Here is an 18,325-nt window from a genome sequence, read left to right on the forward strand (position 1 = left end):
CCTCAAAATTTATGTGCCTAATTAGGCTTTCCCTATAACATAAGAACGATCTCTATCTTTTCATAATCAAGCTAATTTTTTTTTTTGAGAAAGGGTTTCTCTGTAGCTTTGGAGGCTGTCCTGGCACTTGCTCTTGTAGACCAGGCTGGTCTCAAACTCACAGGGATCCACATTGTTCTGCCTCCCGAGTGCTGGGATTAAAGGCATTCGCCACCACTGCCCAGCTAAGCTAAATTATTTTTGAATAAGAAAATGTTCATGTAATTCTAGAAAATATATTGTGCAGATAATGCTATGGTTCAAGGTTGTGTGTATAAGTGTGAATGTGTGTGCATGTGAGTTTGTAAGCCAGAGGTTAGTATCAAGCATCCTCTTCATTTATTGATAAAGGTTCTCTCAGTCAGCCAAGAGCTCATTGATCCTGCTAGCCTTGCTGGCTAGCAAACCCCAGGAGCCATCCTGTCTCTGTGTCCCCATTGCAGGGACCACAGGTGCTTGTGGCCATGTCTGATTCTTCAGGTGGGTTCTGGGGATCCCAGCTCAGGTCCAACTGAGCCATTTCCTCAGCAGTTCAGATATTAAGACTAGGAAAACAAATTGCAGATGTTGTGAAATTCTTAGCCTTACAAAGCTCCAGCTAAAGATATCAGTAGACATCTATTAGATGTCTTACTAAGGCAGTTTTATTAACTTAAACTTGTAATATCCCAAATTGCCTTAGCAGATTCTAAAATGAAGTGCAGTTACATCCTACTTTTAGCATCCTTAAAGAAAATGGACAGCACGTCTCAAGGTTGCTATGCTAAGTCATAGTTGGTGTGCACTTTAACACTTCGGGTACAGTGTGCACTATTGATACCACAGATGATCCAAAGATAAATAAGACACACGATTACAAGTACTTTATAGACAGGCTGGCAATTGCTTCAGTGTTTGAATGACATGACAATAAATTAAGTATGTTGGGACAACAATTCTTGATTCTCATGAAATAATTTTAATCAAATACCTCAAAGCACTTCTGGAATGTCCCGTCCACTTCATACGCCTAGTGTTAGTAGCATAGATTTCCACACCCCCCAGAAGCATGCAAAGCACATTCATTCACTTGATCTTATAACAGCTCCATGATGCTGCCCTGACTGACACCCATGGGCCAACACTGGACACCACCTTCCAGAGGTGTGGACTCTGTCAGGTTGATAATGTTCAGTCCATACTCTGATGAGAGTCTGGGTGTTACTGCATGTAAGGATGGGGAACAGCCTAAGGGAAATTAAGTATCTTTATCACAGGAAATCATGTAGAAACAGAAGGAGCTCTACCTAAATTTTAGTGCCTTGGTTCTGTGCTTGGTCTATTGGCACCATGCTTGAATAAGCAGGGATGCACAACTCTGCAGAGTTGTACATAGTTTGATACAAGGACCTCTTTCCTCCAGAAGGCCTGGTACTTGAATCAGAGGGATTCTGTACTGGGTCACTCCTAAAAATTTGTAGAGCAAGATCCCTGGTTCTTTCTACAGGGAGGGACAGGAAGAGAAAACACTACCAGAAATGCCAGAAGCCTCCCTTTTTTTTTCTTTTCTGTTTTCTTCTCTTTTTTATTAGAAAGAAAATTATTTTACATGTCAATCCCAGGTCCCTCTCCTTCAACTCCTCCCCTGCCCCCCCCAACTAACACCCTACCTATCCCAAACCCTTTCTGCTCCCCAAGAAGGGTGAGACCTTCCATAGGGGGGGTCTTCTGAGTCTGTCATATTCTTTGGGATAGGGCCTAGGCCAACCCCCTTGTGTCTAGACTTAGGGAGTATCCCTCCATGTGGGATGGGCTCCTAAAGTCCATTCCTATGCTAGGGATAAGTACTGATCCACTACAAGAGGCCCCATAGATTTACAAGGTCTCCTCACTGACACCCACATTCAGGGGGTATGGATCAGTCCCATGCTGGTTTCCCAGCTATCAGTCTGGGGACCAAGAGTTCTCCCTTGTTCAGGTCAGCTGTTTCTGTGGGTTTCACCAACCTGGTATGGACCCCTTTGCTCATCAGCCTCCTTCTCTGCATCTAGATTTTAGTTCAGTTCAAGGTTTAGCTGTGGGTGTCTGCTTCTACTTCCACCAGCTGCTGGATGAAGGCTATATGATAGCATATAAGTTAGTCATCAATCTCATTATCAGGAGAGGGCATTTAGGGTAGCCTCATCTCTGTTGCTTTTAGTTTGTTAGTTGGTGTCATCTTTGTAGCTCTCCAGACATTTCCCTAATGTCTGATTTCTCTTTGAACTGATAATGTCTCCCTCTATTATATTGGGAGTATGGGGGGGAGGAGAGAGGGAACTAGGAGAATGAGAAGGGGATAAGAGGAGGGGTGAGGAAGGCATGATGGGGACAAGGAGGTTGAGTTGGGGGAAGAACAGAAGAGAGCAAGATAAGAGATAATATAATAGAAGCCTCCATTTTTGAGAGAAGGCTGTAAGACAAACTTGATGATGGCAGCCATGAAAGGACTTATCATGCTCTGTGTATTTGGGCTCCTTAGGATCCCATAGCAAACTCTCCTGAAAGCCAGGCTATACTTGCCAGCTACCATTCAACTTTAGTTTTTTTTCTATGACTCAAAAAGAGTTTAGGAGCTTTAAAGAGAGCTTCTGGCCACTTTTTTCCCCCATAAAGTATGACTTAGTGGTTATCTTTCCAGCCTTCCTAAAATGACCAACAAACTAACAGTGTGTTTGGTTAAACTGAACAGGATACAAATGAAGATGTTAACATCATCTGGAAGCAGATGGTTTGTACGGTAAGTTGGAAGAGCAGCAGCAGCACCAAGTCCAGCTTTGACCAGGGCCCCAGCAAGTGTGCTGTTCTTTGAGGGTCATGAGTCCTTCACCCCTCACAATGGGTTACTGGGTCTCAGTACAACTGGTATGCATAGTGTAGTATCTAAAACTCATACTATACATTCTGGATTAATGGTTTTAAATTGAGCCTTAGGGAGACTATGGTTGTTTTCCTTCATGATGTAGGAGTTTTGCACAGAGTTCAGTACAAAGAATGAAGACCGTCCACTATGAAGGTGGAAAAGAACATCCATATGCTTCTATGTGACAGGCTGATACACATTTTCTCTAGCTACAGGGAACCACGGGTCAGAGGAGCTGTAAAGAATATTTCTCCCTCACTGCAAAAACTTCTCTTGATAGCACTAACAGGTTAATACCCCCTTTTCCCTGCCTTTCCATTTTATAGAATCATGATGTGTCGGTCATAAAAGAAATGATGGCATAGAACATACCTCAGAGCCCTGAATTTCTTTGTTTTACCATCACTGTTTCTGGGGACACAAATCCGTGTTGCTTTCCTGTATCTCTTCCTTTCCCTGATGTTTGTTTCCTCTAAATGAAGTGTTCAAAAATATGCATATTAGAACTTTCACATATCTAAATGCATAAATATAGTCTTATTCGCATATTTTAATAAAATATGGTGTATCACGTGTTAGGGCCTGAACTCTGACGTGACATGGAAGAAGGAAAGAAATGAGCCATATGCAGTGTATGATTCTTAAGACCAACATGGTGAGAGGGGAGAACTTCAGCAAGTAGTCTCTGACCTCCACACTTCCATACGCACCCTACGGAATGTATACACATACAGGCACGTTCACATACATGCACACACAGACACTTGCATACACTTGTATGCACACACTTACATACACACAAATAACAATAATTAATTAATTAATTAAAGACAATAATAAAAAGCATGGAAGGATGCTCAACACCACTTTTCATTGGTAAAATATGAAGCAAGACCACAGCGAGACGCTGTTAAGTAGCTATAACAAAAAAGACAGATTAATGCAAGTGTTTGTACGTATATGAGAAAATCGTACATTATTAGTGATAACGTAAGAGGGCACAAATTTTGAGCAAAGGGGTCAAGACCATGCTGGGGAAACCCATAGAAACAGCTGGCTTGAACAAGGGGGAGCTCATGAACTCCAGACTGACAGCTGGGGAACCAGCATAGGTCCAAACCAGGCCTCCTGAACATGGGTATCAGTTGGGAGACCAGGGCAGTTTGTAGGGCCTCTGGCAGTGGAAACAGTATCTTCCCAGGTGAACGGACTTTGGGAGCCCATTCTCTATGGAGGGTTGCTCTCTCAGCCTGGAGACACGAGGGAGGGTCTAGGCCCTGCCCCAAATGATGTGACAGACTTTGATAATCCCTCCTAGGGAATGGATGGGGTTTAGGATAGGGGGTTGGTGGGGGGCATGGGAGGGCGGGAGGGAGAGGGAAGTGGGATCAGAATATAAGATTGTTTTAATTTAAATAAAATAAAAAGAAAACATATATATACCAATTTTTAAAAAGGTACAGATTTCAGAGAACAGTTTGGCAGAACCTCAAGAAATAAAACCTAGAGATACCTACGACCCAGAAATTCTTCTCCTTGATGTATAAACAAGACTAATGACAACGTGTCCGCACAAACGTGTGCATAAATGCATACAATGGCATCTTACAGCCTAAAGATCCACTGACTAATAAAGACAATGAAAATAAAATACCCACCACCAACAAAACTCGGCACTTAAGTGTGCCACAACATGGATGGCCTGGAAAACGTGACGCCAAATGAAAGACACGAGTCACAAAGGATCACAGAGCACATCATTCCACCTATGTGGCATGTCCAGAATGGGAAACTCCACAAAGACAGAAAGGAGAGTAGCTGCTTCCTGGGTCTTGGGGAGTGGGGTTAGAGGGGTGAATGCAGCTGCTACTAGTTATGAGGTCTGGGGGAGGGAGATTAAATGTTCAACAACCAGATTGTGCTCTAGAGTTAGATTGAACAATTCTGTGAATGTGCCAAAAATCACTATGCTATGTTTCTAATGGGTAGATATTATAGTACATGAATCTTTTTCAATAACGATTTTTAAATAAACTATGTTTCTCCTGGGTCTTGGCATAGGAGAAAGTCAAAAGAGGACAAAATACTTTCTCTGTCATAGGAAATTTATCCATAAATACATTTTACTGGTGGGTGTTAGTATTTAGGCATTTGTACTGGCCTGCCTTCAGGTTCTGATAGAGAACCCCCTGTGCCTATTCACTGTGTTCCCTTTTAAAAGGGCCCTTCCCACCTCCCATCCCTCTCTCTTCTTTCTCTCCCTCTGTCTGTCTGCCTGTCTGCCTGTTGCGCTCTCTCTCTCTCTCTCTCTCTCTCTCTCTCTCTCTGTCTCTCTCTCTGTCTCTCTCTCTCTCTATCTCTCTACCTCTTTTTTCTCTCTCCTACTGCTTCTGTCACCAGAGTCCGGTCTCCCCTCTCCCCTTTCCCATTTTTACAATCCCTTTCCCTTAATTAAAAAAACTCTCCACTTGAACTCCATCACATGGCATCTTTCTCTCACACACCACTTTTTCAAAATTACAATAGTAGGTGACTGCTAACTGGCTATATATTCCATATCCCAGCATTATATTGCCAGATAAAACTGAAGCCAGGGTGCTGATAGTAGCTCATTTAAAAAGTCACCCAGCATAGTTTCCTTCTGAAGAGAATGGAAGAAAAAGAAACAAAGGAAGATGGAAGATGGAGGAAACAATGAGTTGAGAACTCACTAAGAAAATCAACTGGGAAATGATTACATTTTCTCACAGTAGAAACCACGTATATCGTAATGAGTCATGCCAGTGACATTGGTTGTATAAGATTACAGGAGAGCAGAACTGTGAGTGTAGCCTGGTTAGAAGAACCAGGTGTGGGGATACACCTTTAACCCCAGCACTCGGGAGGTGGAAAAAGACAATCACAAGTTCGAAGCCACCCTTGGATACATAGTGAATTCAAGACTAGCTCAGGTTTCATGAAATCTCTGTTTCAAAACAAGGCAAAGAGGGGGAAAGAGTGAGAGAAGTGGGGGTTGGATTAAAGAGCATAGCTGATTGAAAAAACAACAACAACAACAAAAAAAACAAAACAAAACACAAAGAGTACCTCCTGGGGGAGTTGCAACACTGCTGCCAAGACCCAGAATAGACATCTTGTGAATTCTAGGCAGCAGCATCACCGCAGATTCTTCTCCCCTCTCCCAGTGGGGTATTTTGACCGGCTCCAGGTGGACATTCTCCAGACCATCATGCTGTAGGTTTTGGTACATGATTTGGATAGCTTTCTCTAGGTTCTTAGACCCACTCAGTCTGGGCCCGACAGTGTCGACTAGAAGTCCCAAACGCTCATAGGACCGGTTTTGGTATTTACCATAAACAGCAAGGTCAATAATTGCTTTAGCAACATCTTCATAGCTGGCTATTTCTCTTTTTATTTCTTGAAATGTTCTCTGAGAAAAGTCACTCTTGTAGATAGGTTTTCCAGAGCCCTGGGATAAAAGGTGAACGGCACTAACAAGCATGAAGAAGAGGACTTTCATTGTTCCCAGTTGCTTTTCTTCCTATAAGGAATAAATAAGAAGCGTGTGTTAGGAAAAAAAGAATCTCGAGAGCATCTGCCTGTAAAGCAGGGACTGCTTCTCAAGCAGCATCCCTCTTCCTCTTCCAACCATCATCCAACATCCCCCATCATACTCAAGCAATATAGTTCCCAGGAATAGACAAGCCGAAGAGCAGTGATTGGCCTTATTAGAAGGCCAGTGTGTACTGAACCTACAGAATCACCTGTTACCTAGGGATCCTGTTACTAGTCACTCATTACCTAGGGATCCTGTTACTAAAAGACAGACAGACAGACAGACAGACAGACAGACAGACAGACAGACAGACAGACGGGGGGAGAAGGAGGAAGGGAAGAAGCATGGTGAAAATTACGCTAGCTGCAGCACTGTTCACTGGATATCCATCTTCCCTCCGCCCAACGAGCTGTTTCTTCTTTTGCCAGCACAACATGACCTTTGAGGTCATCTCAGATGTCATTTTTCCCCCTTGGTACTTTTCCTAATCCTATTTCTGCTAAAAAATGTCTGATTTCTTTTCAACAATATTTACTCAGGTATATCTAAGAACAGGGATATGCTTTTAGAAGCAGAATGCTAAAAACAAACGCAGAAACAAAGAGTGGGATTTAAACAGAGTCTTTAGCTCTGTGGTATGCATCGCTGACACAATAATAATAAAAACAACATAATACATTGTTTTTGTCGTGATTGCTATGCATCAGACACTGTTCTACGTGTGTTGCCCTTGTTATCACTTTTAAGCCTCATGGTGGCCTCACTTCAGGAGTCAAACAAGGAACTGGTGCATCAGAGCAGAGAGATTAAGAAACCGGGATTGCAAAAAGTTTTTTCAGTTGTAAGTTCTATGCTAAAGAGTGCTACTTACTTAGCATTGTGGGGAATTTAGCGTAGCATGGAGACTGAGAGTGTGTCTAGTGCTGTTCAGTTAAGGAGCCAATAGTCCCATAGGTTCATTTTAACTTAACTAGCATTAAATAAAATTTAAAATTTAATTCTTTAGCCATTCCAGACCTTTTTTCAGGTACCTAGTTGGCACATGTGACTAGTGGCTTCCACACCACACAGCTCAAACAGAATTACTCTCATGGCGGAAAGTTTGGGTGACATTGAGTGAGACACCTTTTCAACTGTGCGTAGATTGTGGCTTGACTGCCCCTTCCAAAGGACATATCAATGTTTATTGGCATCAGTGGAGTTATTGGGTAGTGAGACCTTTAGGTTTAGGTCTTGAAGTCCCATTTATGGATCCTTCCTGAATGAGCTGATGTTGTCATCACAGGGGTAGGCTCTTTATAACCTTCTCTTTTGTTTCCCTTTCACTGTCCTTCTGCCTTGTAGCCTGTTGTCACACGATAAGAAACATGGTCTATCAGATTTTCCAGCATCCAAACCAGTGAAGCTGCAAATTTCTGTTTATTACTAATTACGTAGTCTGTGGCATTGTGCTACAAATCACAAAATAGACAAAGACAAGATTTTTCAAATCTCACAAAAAGTGCTTTTTAATTTCCTTTTCTTTGTCTAATTCATTGTTAATTTATTTTACAAAGATATTAATTTGCAAAACATTCAAAAATCTAAAAGCCATTCTGGTACCACAGACCTCAGAAACATAAACTGTCATACAGATACATTTCAAACCCAACTTTTTATTTTTAAAAAGTTATTAATAACTTTTTAAAAAATGGCATCAGCAACCTCTTTAAATTTGCCATTCTTCATCCCTTCAACTCTGTCTGTTTGTCTTACTCCCTGCCCTCCTTCACTCTTCCCTCTTTTAGCCCCGTGTACATATATGCATCATCTTGTAGACATGCTGTATTTGAAATGTAGCTAGTTCAAGCTGAGATGATTGTATTTATATTGCAGGTGCAAAATGTAAGTGTGAGAAAGAAGTATCCCAGATAAGCTGGATTACTTAAAATATATGATTCACTTCACTCATTTGTCTTCAATCCTTAATGTAGCATTTAGAAAAATGAAATGTCATATCTAGCCTTATTTTAGCCAACAATGCTATTGCTCCATTCAGCTTTACACTATTCTTCAAATTCCTGGCTTTTTTCATAACTTAAGGTCAATACTTAAATTCATTCTCTTATATCGCAAGTCTCTTCTCCTCACCTTATTCCCATTCTCCTACAAAATACCTCCACTCACTCTTCAATGAGATTGTTTTAAAAATAGCCTCCCATGGAGCCCTATCCAATGAAACCTCCGACCTGTTTATATCATCTATGCTTCCATCATAACTAATGTGCTCGTGTATAAATCTGTCTCCCTGCCCTCAAAATAAAGTGGGATAAATGAGCCAGCATTGTACCTTCCATTGCTAGATCCAGCATAGTCACTCAGTATCTTTTCATTTAAGGAGAAAATAAGCCTATAATCTCTCTAGGTGTTAGCTTCCTTAGGGTATGAGAGTGGCCTTCCCTCCTTCACAAAAGAACTTCAGAAGTAAATACTTACTATAATATTTAAGCATTGTGAAAAGTATTAGAAGTCTGCATTGCGACTGCTTTTCTTTCTTGTAATTATTTAGAAACTTGTTTTTTTCTATAATCACATTATCTATGCATACCTCTAAAGGTGAAATTTTATTAAACAATGGAAATAATGAAACTATTTCACTGGACTATGTTTTTTAAACAAGGTTCACTAATTCCCTGGCTACAGTCCTGGACTGTAGTGGAAAAGGAGACTGAGAACTCTTTCTTTGCCAGAGTTTTCCCATGGCAATAGATGAGAAAATAATATGATTATCAAATCTTTCTTTCTTTTTATTTTTGGTTTTGGGTCCCACTTAGTCCCTCACCATATCTCTTACTATTAGCACTGTACCAGAGAACAAGCCTAAAAGATCAGGGATAATGTTAGAAAAATCAAAATGCACAGCTTTATCCTATGAATGGTAGATATATGTCATTTTGATGCCAAGGAAAGAGAGGGCTTTGATCAAGACAAAGTGGCCCAGTGTCGAAGCCAGCTCTTCTAATGGCCCACAGAGCCCACAGTAGGCTCTGCAGACATGAAGGACTGTACATTCATCTCTTCTCAGTATAGCGTCCCTGTGCAGAGGCAGAAGGAGTGGTGAAATTAAGCAAGCTGCAGTGATATTTCTTTGGAATCCACAAAGGGGAAAAAATCATTCTATGTTAAGAACAAAGACAAATACTATTTCTTGACTGGAACATTTTATTTTCTCTTTATTCGACTGAAAAGGGTCTTTTCTTTGTTTCATTTTAGATCCTAACTTCTTCTGTCAATTCATTTGACAAAAGTTTATTGAGCCATTTTAAACTAGAGATAAAATATATAAGATAGTACCAAAGAACTGACAAACATTGGAAGAGACAGAAAGGAAAAGCCCTCTAGCTGAAGTACTCACAAAGTCCAGGTAAAACAGAGCAGTCGGGCATTTGGTATACTGCTTAAACTGGAATACAAAGAAAAATCAGAGTTTCTTGATGGGCACCTGGAGAAGGTAGAACTGGCACTCAATAGGAGACAAATATGCCAAGAGAGTGAAGTGTAACAAAATATAGCCAGACACAACAAAGGAATCGGCAAACAGGTGGGTAAGGAAAGGAAACATGGAAGACACAACAGCAACAGGTAGGAAGGATCCCCCAGAAAAACACAGAAGACACAGCAGAAACAAGAAGACTCCCCAGGAAAACATGGAAGATGCAGCAGAAACAGGAAGGAAATATCTTCCAGGAAAACATGGATAACACACCAGAAACAGGAAGGAGGTATCCTCCAGGAAAACATGAAGGCACAGCAGAAACAGGAAGGAAGAATCCCCCAGGAAAACATGGAAGGCACAGAAGCAACAAAGCAGAAGTATCCCCCAAGCATCCACTGTGTAAAGCTACAAATAGATGTAGCCAAGTGTCCTAGAGGGCTGTGACATCGTGGGCAATGAATGCTCACTCTTAATCCACCATGAGGCCAAGGAAAGATCTCCTCTGATCTCCAGTACATCTGTCCCCTGAGTACAGAGAATCCACACAGGACCATGTCAGGACAGGAACAACATCTCAAAGTCTCAAAAGAGACATTACCTATTCTGTAAATTTCTCAGAGAGATGGAAAAAAAGTTGTACAAGTAGACAATGCATTAGTTAAGAATTCATTTACAAAGAAACTCAAGATTTTCTTCAATTTAAAACCCCCCAAATACTAATAACCTAACCAAAAAGAAAAATGACCCAGCATTCTTTCATGTAATTATAGAACTACTCAAAATGTCTAAACTTAAGCTGCACATTTTAAAATGTTCTTTATTCTTATACAAAGAGGGTTGAAACCATTGTTCCTTCCCTTGGATTCAAACTATAGAAATAGTAAATGGAATATCCTTCAAAATGTTAAACAACTATTTTTAAAACTCATGCTGTATCATTTCTTTGAATTCAGAAGGTCTACTCACACACACAAGTATATACACACACATACAGTCACAGGTAACTTTGGAGCATTATTTTAGAAAGATTTGTTTGGTATTTTGCATATATTGCCTTCGTAATCCATAGCTACAGTTTCTGTCACAAAAAAACAAAAAACAAAAAACAAAAAAAACCCCAGAACTTTAGGATGTCATTTTCTTTCTTTTCTACTTAAATCCGAAAGCAAAAGCAACATTTCTCATACCTTGAATTATATCCTAATAATAGACTTACACTTTGGGGAAAGAATGTATAATTCTTTGCTTCCATATCTAAATATTTTTCATGAAAATTCATTGTTTGAAAATGTCTCAGGCTCTGATAAAAATTCCAGAATGAAGAGACTGACAAGATGTAGAAGGGCGCGGGGTCAAGCGGGATGTTCTGAAACATGGGAGTGAGACAGAGTCCATTTTTTTTTTATTCATTTTCATTGTATCAGGTACTTGGTCTTCTAAAACCTCAATAAAGTAGTTACATAAAATGTAAATATTCCCCCTAAATCTTTTATCCCTGAGCAGGATTCATTGATATAAATACAACTCTAAGTCTTTAATTAAGAGTATGGATCAAATAAAAAGGACCAGAAATGCTAAATCCCAGCACTGCTAGATAGGTCTCACAAAAGTGCACGTCACAACTCCTGGGGACCCGCCTGGATTTAGGGTGGTTATCTTTAGCCATCTCAAGGAAGAAGTTTGTCTGTATTAAATTCAAAACTTAATTAGCATTGACTGACCTTATCATTCCTATAGCTGGCTCTCTAGTTACTTATCTAGTCAAATCACGACTTTACATCACAACATTGCACCACAATTTGGGAAAAGATCAAAAAGCAAGAATGATTCAAGATCCCACTACTAACAGTGTACATTGAATTACACATTCAGTGTCCTTTCTTTCTTTACAAGCTGAACTGAACCTCACGTGGGCTAGGAGTACAAAGTGTCTCGTTCAGTTATTTAAGCTAGTTGGTCTCTACATGGATGGAGCTGCACACGGGAAGCATTTTGAGTGTGTACATTGTGGAGGGCATTTGAATTGTAACACAGCTGTAATACAATCTTACCAGGAGATATACATACTGCTACAAGGATGGCAATCCTTGTAGGAAAGATACTTCTATATTATAATTGTTTTTCTTTTGTGTCATTTGATTTTGAGGCAAGGTCTTACTGTACAGCCCTAGCTGGCCTAGTGCTCACTATGGAACAGAGGCTAGCCCTGAACTCACTGCAAACCCCCCTGTCTTAGCTTCTCAGATTCTGAGATTACAGGAATGCACCACCACACTTGGAAGGTTTTTTAAATTTTTCATTTTTAACATTAAACCTGCTATCTGAGCTTTGAATGTAACCCTATTAGACATGTGAATACAAAAATCATTTTTACAGCTATAATGCAAGTAGAGCTTTTCAAGGAATATTTATTATGCTGTTATGTTCAAAACTTTACTAAGAGCTGCTAAAACACCAATACCCATGCTTATGTGCATCACAGGAACACTGTTGTCATGCCCCTGGACGCCTGTATCCCTGTCATCACACTTATCATTGGAGCTAGTGCATTCTTTTTTCTACTGTAGCCATGCCTCAGAACTCAAGGTTTTTTTTAAAAAAAAAATACATTGCTATAAATCACATTCCTTTAATCTCTCCTTTGTATTGCAGCCATGATAACACACTGATTATGTATATTGGAAATATACATAAATCATCTATGATGTTCATTTCCGGAAACTAAACCAAGGATTGCAAGAACTTAAGAGTCTTTGTGTTTCATGAGATGAGGAACTAATGATTTAGCTCAATTAAGTTAAACAATTCTCTTCCCTCCACCCCCAATCCCCGTTCCAACTGATCTTCTGGCCAGAGGAAGTCTAAGGACTCGATCTGGAAGGGGTCATAGATGCTACATTTCTCTATTTTTATAACCACAGGAACAAGTCCAAGAAAACTTGTCTTCCATCACTCACCAGCAAAAACACTACCATTCCTGTAACTTGAGAAAAGATACTATCACTTGAGTTTTATACTCTTCCAGTCTATGAGCACAGTTCCACAACTCAGTTTCTTAAACATGGCCTACATGGCTCCCTTGCATGCTCATAAAAGTCTAAACCAGACACAGATTCTTTGACTCTAACTCTTCTCTTCCATCCCCTACCCTAGACTATTCCAATGGCTAGTCACTAAATTAGGAACAACGATGGATGTTTCCCTCAGGTAGAAGAGGTGACTACTTGGCATAACTTACTCCTTCTTGACTAACCCTCCTTCTTTCCACTGCACCAGATCAGAAACTCGTGATCTTATATTGGAACTGTGTCCCACCCTATCTCACCATCTTGTTTTCGAGCTGGACTGCTGTTTCCGCCGTAAGATTTGCATTAAATACAATTCAAGCCACTCTTAGGTCTAAAAAACATTTCCCACTGCTTGCTACTCAATGTCACAGTTATGTTTTCTGCTACTATTTGAATAGTGTCCTCTCCAAAATTCATGTTGAAATGCCATCCTCGATGCCACGATATTAAGAAGTGTTGCTTTGGGGCATTATGAGGACACGAGGGCTCTGCTATCATCAAGTGGTATTTAGTAGTTTTACCAAATGGCTCCAAGTTGAAAGCAGTGTTACTTGTTCTTCTGTCTATGCCACCATGTGAGGACACCTACTCATCCACTTTGCAAGATACAACCAAATGCAGCCTTGACATCAGATGCCCACACAGTTCTCCATGTCAGCATCTAGATCTTGGACTTCTGACCCCTCCAGAACTACAAAACACAATTCTCTTCTTTTAAAGTAACCCATCTGGAAGTATTTTGCTACAGCAACACACATCTGTGAATACAACTTGCTGGTCTTCATAAGTCCTTATGCTGCAGACCCTCCGCTTGCAACTGTATGCATCTCTGATTTTGCTTATGTTGATAGCTCTGCCCAGAGTGATATTTCGTCATTTCTCATCAGAAGAAGTTAGTCATGATGCAAGACGAAGCTTATCAGTCTCTAAATCCTATCTGGCTAATGAACACCCCATGTTTCACGTCTGCCACCATGTTAAACAATAAAATACTTAACAATGATAGTATTTCACTTTTATAAAAATTCATTGAACATGTTCTCCTCAAGGAATGTATTTTGTCTTTACACATAATCAAAAACACAGTATCTGTCAGCAAATATTTATAGAATAGCCCAACACACTCATCAAGCAAGTAGTCTTACTTCTGTACATGGCTCTGATTTATCACTTTAACAATTAATTTTCTCGAACAGGGATGGGTTTGCTCCTGCTTGAGTGAATTCACAAGTTTCTTTTACAAAGGGAGTTGGAAGACCTGAGACTTGGTCCTTGCTGTCTCTCTGGACACATGAGCTTTAACAATTTATCTGAAGCTTTTCTTTATATGTTACCTGTAAAATAGGGATTACATTTCAGCTCTAATAATTTATTATGGATTTCCTTAAATATTTAACAGCAGTCATAAATTTCCTTATACTCCTTGCTACCACCTAACTAAATCACCTTAGACTAAACTCTTAACTGGTTCATATTTTAAGTCATCCCTTAATCTGTTGATTTAGTGTCTTCTCCCACAAGCCAATTGAAATTGAATTTTCTAAGGTGACTAAAACTGTCCTTGCTTCTAAAGCCAATGAGCACATTTCTGACTGTGTCATAACTAAGATCTGAGATATCCAATATGGCTGCCAGCTTCCTTCTTCACATTCTCTTCTTCCTCCCAGAGCTTTCCCCCTGGAATTGTTTGCCTCTGTCAGTCCTTTAAATTTTACAATGCTTGCTTCTTGGTCTCCTTTTCCACCACAGACTAGCTGAAGATGTCTCTCTTCCAAGGCTTTACTTGCCATTGCTTGCTTGAGCTCACATATGGGTTCATATGGGTTAAGGAGTTCCTTTAGTGTGGACACCCCAGAGGCATTGCAAGCTTAACAGATCCATGTGCTTCTTAATAACTTTCCCCTCCATAGTCTCCTCGTCTCTCTGAACCCTTAGAAGTATGGCATTTCTACCATTCCTGTAGGCAGGACTGTTGTAGCCCCTCCCCCTCGATCCTGTCATCCCATTAAATTCCTAAGCAGCCCTAACACCCACCCTTTCCCTCCAGGCTCTCCTCACCACCCTAGTTTCTGGACACCTTTACCTGAATCTGAATTATCAAAACCATCTCCATCTTCCTTTCCTCCCATTTAGTCTGCTTTCTACAGCAGTTATCTTATAATTCAAATTTCTCCCTCCTCTTTCCAAATCTTTCAGAAGCGGCCACACTCCCACCCACTCCCCTGCCTTCTAGATAAAATATCCAGTCTGACAGAGGCTCATCACCTCTCCATCTTCATCTTAGGTTTTTATGAATCAGCAAAGATAACTATTCAAAATTCCTCAAAGGTGCCATTATTTCTTATGCCTCAAAGCCATAACATATTCTGATCTATGGCCTGAACATCTTCCTTTGCTAATTATCTGTTCTAGAACTTTTATTCACCCTTTTAAACTTTAGAGACATTCACTTGAGCTTTTGTCCTCCCTTGGAATCTCTGCTAGACTTCTGAAATCTGAGTGGGCTATGATTCACAAAATATGCTTCCATGTGCCCTTGTCAGAACTCTGCATTTACAATTACTGTACTTGAACAAGTTTTCCTCCTATTTTAGGTTCTTATTGCAGAAATGAAAAACTGTGACCAAAGCAGCACGGGTTTGGTTTACACTTCCACATCACTGTTCATCATCAAAGGAAGTCAGAACGGGAACTCAAACAGGGAAGGAACCTGGAGGCAGGAGCTGATGCAGAGGGATGAAGCAGTGCTACTTCCTGGCTTGTTCACCATGACTTGCTAGACCTGCTTTCCTATAGAACCCAGAACCACCATCCCAGGGATGGCACCACCCACAATGAGCTGGGCCCTCCCCGAATCCATCACTAATTAAGAAAATGCCCCACAGCTGGATCTTACGGAGACATTTTCTCAATTGAGGTTCCCTCATTTCAGATAAGTGTAGCTTGTGCCAAGTTGACATAAAACTAGCCAGCATACTTCCCTAAATGTCTATCTCTTCCACTAAAATGTGGACCCACTGTGGGAAAGTACTCTGTAAATACATCTTTGTACTGCTAGGAGCAGCTTTAGTGTTGAAATTAGGAGTTAATCTTGCCTACCAAATGTAGTCATGCATGAACACAGGCAAGAAATACATGAGATAAAAACCAAAATTAGTTTTAGACAACCATAACAGGAGGCATAAAGGAGGAGACAATGTGTGTTCTACAGCGCTCCCTCTTTCTTTATAACCGAAGAACTATGCTTACTACACCCAAGGCACTCAGTAAACACGTTCCATCTCAAGCATATGCTCACCTCTGCCTTTGGTCAAGAGAATTAGGGAGACACAACCTGGGAGACAATTCATAATTATATAGATTTTCTCTCTTGCTGATGCTATGGCTTCCCTGATGCCTTGAAGAACGCAGTTTGAATGTGAAATATCCACTGTTTGGGGCTTGTGTGTTTGAATACTTAGTTCCCAGTTGGCAGTGCCATATTGGAAGGCAGTGGAACCGTCAAGAGATAGAACCCTGTTGGAGAAAGGGGGTCCTTGTGTATAGGAGAGAGGTTTTGTGGCATGGCCCCACTTCCTGTACATGCTCAGCTTCTTGACTGTGGATGCAATGCAATCAACTGCCTCACACTCCTCACACGCATGCCTTCTCTGCATTGATGTTCCAGACCTTCAAACTCCAAGTCAAAGTGCACCCTTCCTTCCATAATTCACATCTTGCCAGGCATGTGATGACAGCAATGATAAAGGTAATAAATGCAGGAGACTGGTATAAACAGAGGGATAATTATTGTATTAAAAATGATCATGTGGTTTCTTGGCTTTTGGAACAGGTCATCAGGAAAAAAATGTAAGATTCTGTGTCTTTGGGCTAGAAACACTTATGAATATTACAAATGGAGATTAGTGAGCCATTCTGATGGGATTTTGGAAGACTAGAATTCTGACAGACGTGCAAACAGTGGGGGCTCCACCCACAAACTTTCAGAGCGGAACAATACCCTATTGAGAATTTGGGTAGAGGCCACTTGTGCTATAGAAACTAGTTGTATTGCCTGTGTCCTAAGAACTTAAATTAATCTGTTTTTAAAAGTAATGGACATATTTGTTTGGCACAGGAAATCTACAGACAGGATAGCATTCAAGGCTACATCATATTTACTGCTCACTGCTCACATCCAGGCCTAGAGTGTAAAAGGACAAGTAGAACAGAAAGACAGGAAAAATATACAACTGGAGGATGTGGAGAGAAGTTTAAAGTTGCAGACAAGCTGGGTACTAAGAAAGCAGCTACCACTGTCAAAGAGACTAGCACCATTGAAGTAAAACCTCTGCTCTCCACCCGGAAGCACTCAGTGGATGGAGACTCACCCATTGAAGGCTTCAGCTTGTGAAATGCAAATTCATTTGAAAGGAAAGAACCTAACCTGAGAATGCTACTGAAAGAACTGAGAATGACAAAAAAACAAACAAACAAAAAAGAAAAAACCAAACCAACCCCTTTTTAGCATCTGCAAGTCTTACTACCAGAAGCAGTACAGGGTCTAATACAACTATGGTCTTAGGAGACTAGACTACATCTTGATCTTGTTAGCAAAATAGCATCTCTATATGGTACATGTTTTATAGGCATCAAAGATTCCAGAGTAAGGGATTCATGGATGTTTGGATCAAGGTTCCAGAAAGTCACACAAGTCAGGCAATGGATGGTATTGTTGGAACCTTTGCACGGAGGTCCTAAGGGGTTGCTGTCGGCTTAGTGGTTTTCAGTCTTGCTTCAGCTTGATCTTTCCTTCATATGTTCCCATTTTTCATTTTTAGAAAGGGATTGTGCACCCAGTGCCATTTTACATTGGCAGTATAGTATTTGTTTACTTGGGTTTTTGATATTATGGAGACACACAGTCGAGAGCCTCTATTAAATTCAAAAGATTCTGCACTTGTAAACCACGGGACTGTTAAAGTCTATGGGATCTTTTGAAGTTGGAGTAAATCCACTTTCCTTTATGAGATGCACGTGGGGGCCAAGGTAGAATGTTGTGATTTGAATGGGGAATGTCTCATGTGTTTGAACACCTAGTTCCTAGTTGGTGACCCTGTTTTGGGAAGTCACATTATAGAATCTTTGAAAAGCAGAACCTTGCAAGAGGAGGTGGATTGTTGTGGGTGGGCTGAGTTTTACACTCTGGTCTCACTTCCTGTCTGCTCTCCAACAGTTCCTGACTAAACACTCAACATGACCAGTCATCTCAAATTCCTGTCACCATGCTCCCTTGCCATGATGGACTACGCACTCAAACTGTGAGT

At 40.6% G+C, this 18,325-nt stretch overlaps 1 protein-coding gene across 3 annotated transcripts in view; it reads right to left on the reverse strand.

Annotated features, from left to right (window-relative positions):
- The window catches only part of Cpq (carboxypeptidase Q), a 369,164-nt gene that overhangs the window by 273,109 nt on the left and 77,730 nt on the right, over window positions 1-18,325 (reverse strand). For all 3 annotated transcript variants that reach the window (XM_035449658.1, XM_027431533.2, XM_027431536.2), the window contains exon 2: window positions 6,008-6,461. In XM_035449658.1, the coding sequence (XP_035305549.1) occupies window positions 6,008-6,440 (433 nt within the window). In that variant the 5' untranslated portion in view covers window positions 6,441-6,461. The remainder of the gene's footprint in view (window positions 1-6,007; window positions 6,462-18,325) is intronic.

Source organism: Cricetulus griseus, chromosome 10 (assembly GCF_003668045.3).
Source record: "Cricetulus griseus strain 17A/GY chromosome 10, alternate assembly CriGri-PICRH-1.0, whole genome shotgun sequence".
In the NCBI taxonomy this organism is placed as follows: Eukaryota; Metazoa; Chordata; class Mammalia; order Rodentia; family Cricetidae; genus Cricetulus; species Cricetulus griseus.